Genomic DNA, 7,500 nt, shown 5'->3' with positions numbered 1-7,500 from the left:
CAGACACGCTCACTCTCTCTCTCATACCCATCCCTCCCCCCCCCCCCCCACACACACACACACACACACACACACACTCACTCCCCCCCACCCCCACACACACACTCTCCCCTCCCCCCCCACACACACACCCCCCCCCGTCCCTCACACACACACACACACTCCACCCCCCCTCCACCCACTCCCCCTCCCCCCTCACACACACACACAGACCTGTGAACGTCTCCGCCATATTGACATCGTTCTCGGACACGTCTCCGATGCCAAAGTGCAGCAGCTCCAGGAGACACTGGCTCTGAGCATCATAACTCTCCAGGATGTTCAGCAGGGTTTCCACCGAGCCATCCACATCTCCTGGGACAGAATGGAGTATAGTGAGAGTGTGTGTGTGGGAGGGAGGGAGAGAGTGTGTGTGTGTGGGAGGGAGGGAGGTCTCTCTCTCTGTCTGTCTGTCTGTCTGTCTGTCTGTCTGTCTGTCTGTCTGTCTGTCTATCTAGCTGTCTATCTATCTACTGTATCTGTCTCTCTCTCTGTCTCTCTCTCTCTCTCTCTGTCTCTCTCTCTCTCTCTGTCTGTCTGTCTGTCTGTCTGTCTGTCTGTCTGTCTGTCTGTACCTTTGATGATAACTGGCAGACTGAGTTGGTCCTTGTGTGTCTTCTCACTGGCCCGCTGGCTGAACTTTGTCTTATTTTGGCGGTACAGCGCGGCTTTCCTCTGTCTCCAGCTCAGGTGGTTCAGACCCTCCCTTTGAAAGAAGGAATGAATTAGGATTTTACTTTGAAAAATTTAAAAACACATACAATAAAAGTGCAAAAAAAAAAGTGTATTCCTTTTTCAAGTGTTCTCACTGTGTATGTTCATAAAAAAATATATGTATTTAAAAAACAAACAAACAGGTCCAGCTCAGGCGGTAAAAAATAAAATAAAGCAAAATAACACAAACAAAGAATTATTATTATTTTTTTTAAGATAATTTTTTTTTGTATTTTCAAGCTTTTTTTATTAGACAGTACAGAGTTGAAATGGGGAGACAGACAGAGAGCGAGAGCGAGAGAGAGAGAGAGAGAGAGAGAGAGAGAGAGAGAGAGAGAGAGAGAGAGAGAGAGAGAGAGAGAGAGAGGGATAGCTTTATTAGACAGTACAGAGTTGAAATGGGGAGACAGAGAGAGAGAGAGAGAGAGAGAGATAGCTTTATTAGACAGTACAGAGTTGAAATGGGGAGACAGAGAGAGAGAGAGAGAGGGGGGATGACCTGCAGTAAAGGTCCACGGGTCAGATTTGAACCAGCGACCACTGCAACGAAGGCCGGAGCCAGTATGATACACACTCTATCCACTACACCACCGGAGCGCCCGTTGAATTCCTTTTTCAAGTGTTTTCTCAGTGTGTATTTTCATAAAATAAAAATCTATAAATGAAGTATTTAAAAAACAAACAAACAGGTCTAGCAATAACGCAGACAGACAGACAGACAGACACACAGACAGACAGACAGACACACAGACAGACAGACAGGCACACACACACACACACACTCACACCCACAGTCTCTCACAGACAGACAGACAGACAGACAGACAGACACACACACACACACACACACACACACAGACACACACACCTTTCCTGTTTGTACTCTAGCAGGTGTTGCTGTTGCTTGGTTTCGATGAGACTCTTCTCTGTGTCTAGTCTCTGCTGCTCCTCTGTGTGTGTGCGCCACTCCACCACCTCACGCGCACGTTGCTGGAGAATACAGGGGGAAAAATACCAATTACAAATGTATATACAGTATTTTTTCAATTTAATTAATTTCCTATTTTAAAATACACAGTAAAAAACAGCAATTAAAATGTTGGTCACAATATTTAAAATTTTGTATTATTTTAGTTTTTAAATTATAATTTTTTTTAATAGAAAAATATGTATTACTCAAATGTTTACTTAAAAAAATGAAAAAGACAAAATAAAAAAATACAAAAAATGTTGCTCAAAATATGTTTTTACATTTTTAATTTGTTTAGAAAGACAGACAGATAGAAAGACACACACACACACACACACAGTCCCCCCCCCCCACACACACACACACACACACAGTCCCCCCCCCCCTCCCCCCACACACACACAGTCCCAACCCCCCCACACTCTCTAACCTCAGATTCGAACTCTAGTATTTCCTCTCCGGCAGACGGCAGCTCAGTGTCCCTCCCCCCCACTCTCTCTCACACACACACACACACACACACACACACACACACACACACACACACACACACACACACACACACACACACACACACACACACACACACACACACACGGGCTGTGTCTTGATTCAGGGGTTGCAGCCTTGGTAGGACGCAGTCTCGCGGTCTATGAAGGCTATAGCCTATGAAGGCCATAGCCTATGAAGGCCGGTTTTAAGGCCAACGAGCCTTGTTAAAGGAGACGGTCTCCGCAGGTCTCGGTTTACGAGCATTTCCGGTTTACGTAACAAGCCGTTACCTTGCGTGACGACTCGCCGCTCCTGTGCTGCCTAGCAACCCTGATTGCTGCCAACGGAGACAGCCCTGTCAACGGAGGAAAAAAGAAAAAGAAGTTGCCTACCAGACGAAAAGAAAAAAAAGTACAAGAAAAAAAGAAAGGAAGATAAAAGTTAAGAAGATGGAGCAACACGTTGCTGTTTTGTTATTTTTTATTTTATTTTATGCCATCTCTGAAAAAACGCAATGAATCATGGGATATGTTGGGCTGCGAAGGATACATCTGATGCAGCCTTCAAAACCGTGAAACGAAGGCTGCATTTCTCGGCTGCATATGAGGAGCCTTGCAAGGAGCCTTGCAAACGGGACAGCCTTTGCGCGCCGCTATGACGCAATCGGTCTTCAAATGCAGCCTACGTAGGGTGCAACCCCTGAATCAAGACACAGCCACAGTCCCCCCCCCCCCCCCCCCCACACACACACACTCTCTCTAACCTCAGATTCGACCTCTAGTATTTCCTCTCCGGCGGACGGCAGCTCTTTCCATCCGACCACCTGGACCACGCAGCTGGGCGTGGCCTCCGTTACCGGGCAACCGTGCTCGTCAAACAGGTAGCGCACCTTGGCCCAACTCTTCCCCGCCACAATAAGAGACCCGCGCTTCAATGTCCCGCGCTGGACCAGGGCCGTCGCCACAGGACTGGAAAAAATATGATACATAAAATATGATAAAAAATTATTTAATAAGACAGACAGACAGACAGACAGACAGACAGACAGTTTAATCCGTAGATAGATAGATAGATAGATAGATAGATAGATAGATAGATAGATAGATAGATAGATAGATAGATAGATAGATAGATAGATAGATAGATAGATAGATAGATAGATAGATAGATAGACACATAAAAACACACATAAGTAAAAAAAAAAAATTTAAACAAAAACTAACCAAAAAACATCAAAATTAGCCCAAACTTAGCCAAAAGAAACACTCACTCACACACACACACACACACACACACACACAGCCCCCCCCCCCCACACACACACACACACACACACACACACACACAGACTCACCCTTTGCCCTTGTCTGTGCGGCTCTCTATCACCAGTCCTTCCACAGCTCCAGTGAACTCTGCTCTCAGCTCCAGCACTTCGGCCAAAGCTACGGTGGCTTCAGTTAATGCTAGCAGGTTATCACCCTGGAAACAACAACAACAATGATGTCATTAGTTAAGTTAGTTTATTCCTTTATTTTAAAAAGGGACATTAAACCTGTAGTGTGTAGAATTTTGGGTTTTATTTCCCAGCAGATTTTGTAGAAAGTAATTATAATATCCATAAGTACATTTAATTTAGTGCATAATAGCTGAAAAAAATGTTTTGAATTATTTTTTTTTTCCCTTAGAAAGGGTCTCATATATGTCCATATTTCTGCATATTTTGGACCAAGGCCTAGTGCCGCCATCTTGAAAGTGTCATAGTTGGAATGTCATCAGGTGCATTGTTTAAAATTTAGAATTGTTCTTGTCCTTGAAGGCCACTGTAGCTTCTGTTATTATTCTAAAGGGTTGGGGTTACCCAGGGAGTGTTGCATTCTAGAACTTTGTAGAACTTTCTTGATGATGTCATATTACACACTGCCCCTTTAAAGTAGCTCTGAGGAACTTTTAAATATTTCTGAAACAGTCTCATTTTTCCTCTGATGATCATAAATTACATGTAACAGCAAACGAGACCATCAGTGCAAAGAATGATATTTTTATATAGTTTTTCTTAATGCCTTTGTCATGGGTATACGCTCACCCAGGAACAACAGCTGGCGTGGTAAAAACACTACCGCTTTAGTCCAAAGGGGGGCGCTAGAATTAACACACACTGAAAGTTCCTCCGAGCACCTTTAAAACTTTTATAGATTTATAGATTTTTTAGGCACACACACACAGACACACTCACAGACAGAGACACACACACACACACACACACACACACACACACACACACACACACACACACACACACACACACACACACACACACACACACACACACACACACACACACACACACACACACACACACACACACACACACACACACACACACACACACACACACACACACACACACACACACACACACACACACACACACACTCACCTTTAGAGCAGAGATGTGGATGGCTTGGACGTCTCCTCCGAACTCTTCACAGACGACGTCGTGAGCCAGAAGCTCCTTTTTGACTCTGTGAGGGTCCGACTGATGCTTATCACACTTATTCACTGCTACAATGATGGGCACTGAGAGACAGACAGGCAGAGAGAGAGACAGGCAGGGAGGGAGGGAGGGAGGGAGGGAGGGAGAGAGAGAGAGACAGGCAGGGAGGGAGGGAGAGAGGGAGGGAGGGAGGGAGGGAGAGAGGCAGGGAGGGAGGGAGGGAGGGTGGGAGGGAGAGAGAGAGGCAGGGAGGGAGAGAGAGGGAGGGAGAGGGGGAGAGAGGGAGGGAGAGAGAGAGAAAGGGAGGGAGGGAGGAAGACAGGCAGGGAGGGAGGGAGAGAGGGAAGGAGGGAGAGGGGGAGAGAGGGAGGGAGGGAAAGAGAGACACACAAAGAAAAAGAAAATTTTAGTTTTTTACTCAGTCATTTCAAAATTACACATTTGAGGCTATCACACTTATTCACTGCTACAATGATAGGCACTGAGAGAGAGACAGGCAGAGAGGGAGACAGGCAGGCAGAGACAGGCAGAGAGAGAGGGAGGGAAGGAGGGAGGGAGACAGGCAGGCAGAGACAGACAGGGAGGGAGGGAGGGAGGGAGACAGGCAGGGAGAGAGAGACACACACACACATCCACATAGACACACACACAAAGAAAGAGAAAAATACAATTTTGTTTTTTACCCAGACATTTATCACACATTTTTACTGCTATAATCATAGGTACTGAATACAGACAAATTATACAGTGTCTGTCTGTCTGTCTGTGTGAGTGAGTGAGTGAGTCTCTCCCCCTGTCTGTCTGTCTGTCTCTCCCCCTGCCTGTCTGTCTCTCAGCCTGTCTTACCCTTAGCCCCACTGTGTGTGTGTTAGATTAGCTTAGCCTGTCTTACCCTTAGCTCTCTTGTCTGTCTGTCTGTCAGCCTGTCTTACCCTCAGCTCTCTTGGCGTGCTGAATAGACTCCACTGTCTCTCCCCCTGTCTGTCTGTCTGCCTGTCTGTCTCTCAGCCTGTCTGTCTGTCTGTCTCTCCCCCTGTCTGTCCGTCTGTCTGTCTGTCTGTCTGTCTGTCTGTCTGTCTGTCTGTCTGTCTGTCTGTCTGTCTGTCTCTCAGCCTGTCTGTCTGTCAGCCTGTCTGTCTGTCAGCCTGTCTTACCCTCAGCTCTCTTGGCGTGCTGGATAGACTCCACTGCGTCTGTCTGTCTGTCTGTCTGTCTGTCTGTCTGTCTGTCTGTCTGTCTGTCTGTCTGTCAGCCTGCCTGTTTTACCCTTAGCTCCCTTGGCCTGTCTCTCTCTCAGCCTGTCTGTCTCTCAGCCTGTCTTACCCTCAGCTCTCTTGGCGTGCTGGATAGACTCCACTGTGTGTCTGTCTCTCCCCCTGTCTGTCTGTCTCTCAGCCTGTCTGTCTGTCTCTCCCCCTGTCTGTCTGTCTCTCAGCCTGTCTGTCTGTCAGCCTGTCTTACCCTCAGCTCTCTTGGCGTGCTGGATAGACTCCACTGCGTCTGTCTGTCTGTCTGTCTCTCAGCCTGTCTGTCTGCCTGCCTGTCTTACCCTCTGCTCTCTTGGCGTGCTGGATAGACTCCACTGTCTGTCTGTCTGTCTCTCTGTCTCTCTGTCTGTCTGTATTAACCTGTCTTACCCTCAGCTCTCTTGGCCTGTCTGTCTGTCTGTCTGTCTCTCAGCCTGTCTGTCTGTCTCTCAGCCTGTCTCTCTCTCCCCCTGTCTGTCTGTCTGTCAGCCTGTCTGTCTGTCTCTCAGCCTGCCTGTCTGTCTCTCCCCCTGCCTGCCTGTCTTACCCTCAGCTCTCTTGGCGTGCTGGATAGACTCCACCGTCTGGTTCATCACTCCGTCGTCGGCGGCGACCACCAGAATAACGATGTCGGTGGCGTCGGCTCCGCGGGCTCTCATGGAGGAGAAGGCTGCGTGGCCCGGGGTGTCCAGGAAGGTTATACTCTCCCCCGAGGACAACTGGACTGGAACACACACACACACACACACACACACTGTTAAGGGGTGGGTAGGTGTGTGTGTGTGTGTGTGTGTGTGTGTGTGTGTAATTTTTGGAACATTTTGGGCTAATTTTGAGGTTTTTTGGTTAATTTTTGTTGGTTTTGTCATTTTTGCTGGTAATTTTTTTATGTGTTTGTATGTGTTTTTTGTGTGTGTGTGTGTCTGTGTGTGTGTGTGTGTGTGTGTGTGTGTGTGTGTGTGTGTGTGTGTGTGTGTGTGTGTGTGTGTGTGTGTGTGTGTGTGTGTGTGTGTGTGTGTGTGTCTATGTGTGTGTGTGTTTCTCTCTCATGGAGGAGAAGGTGTTGGTGTTTTTTTGGAACATTTTGGGCAAATTTTGAGTTTCTTTGGTCCATTTTTGTGTTTTTTTCTTGTGATTTTTATTTTTTTGTTAATTGTGTTGTGTGATTCCCCCGGCCTCTGTAGCAGTGATCTGGCTCTGTCTCAGACTGTGTGTCTGTCTGTCTGTCTGTCTCTCCCCCTGTCTGCCTGTCTGTCTCTCCCCCTGTCTGTCTCTCCCCCTGCCTGTCTGTCTCTCCCCCTGTCTGTCTCTCCCCCTGCCTGTCTGTCTCTCTCCCTGTCTGTCTCTCCCCCAACCTGTCTCTCTCTCTCCCTGTCTCCCTGTCTGTCTCTCTCCCTGTCTGTCTCTTACCCAGGAAGGCTCCTATATGCTGTGTGATGCCCCCGGCCTCAGTAGCAGTGATCTGACTCTTCCTCAGACTGTCTGTGTGTGTGTCTGTCTGTCCCCCTGTCTCTCTCTCCCCCTGCCTGTCTGTCTGTCTCTCC

The 7,500-nt window shown here is 47.6% G+C and overlaps 1 protein-coding gene across 2 annotated transcripts in view; it reads right to left on the bottom strand.

The window, feature by feature from the left end:
• mtif2 (mitochondrial translational initiation factor 2) overlaps positions 1-7,500 on the bottom strand; it is a 17,941-nt gene that overhangs the window by 3,914 nt on the left and 6,527 nt on the right. Inside the window, exons 7-13 of one of the 2 annotated variants that reach the window (XM_080054526.1) lie at positions 6,504-6,680; positions 4,653-4,792; positions 3,570-3,694; positions 2,979-3,183; positions 1,622-1,743; positions 615-745; positions 214-354 (exon numbers count right to left, since the gene is read on the bottom strand). In XM_080054526.1, coding sequence (XP_079910652.1) covers positions 214-354; positions 615-745; positions 1,622-1,743; positions 2,979-3,183; positions 3,570-3,694; positions 4,653-4,792; positions 6,504-6,680 — 1,041 coding nt within the window. The remainder of the gene's footprint in view (positions 1-213; positions 355-614; positions 746-1,621; positions 1,744-2,978; positions 3,184-3,569; positions 3,695-4,652; positions 4,793-6,503; positions 6,681-7,500) is intronic. The other variant, XM_080054527.1, reaches the window with a different exon arrangement.

This window comes from Ammodytes marinus (assembly GCF_949987685.1).
Source record: "Ammodytes marinus genome assembly, contig: scaffold_296, whole genome shotgun sequence".
Taxonomy (NCBI): domain Eukaryota; kingdom Metazoa; phylum Chordata; class Actinopteri; order Uranoscopiformes; family Ammodytidae; genus Ammodytes; species Ammodytes marinus.
The sequence above is the reverse complement of the archived record's forward strand: the minus strand, read 5'-3'. Positions and strand labels throughout refer to the sequence as shown.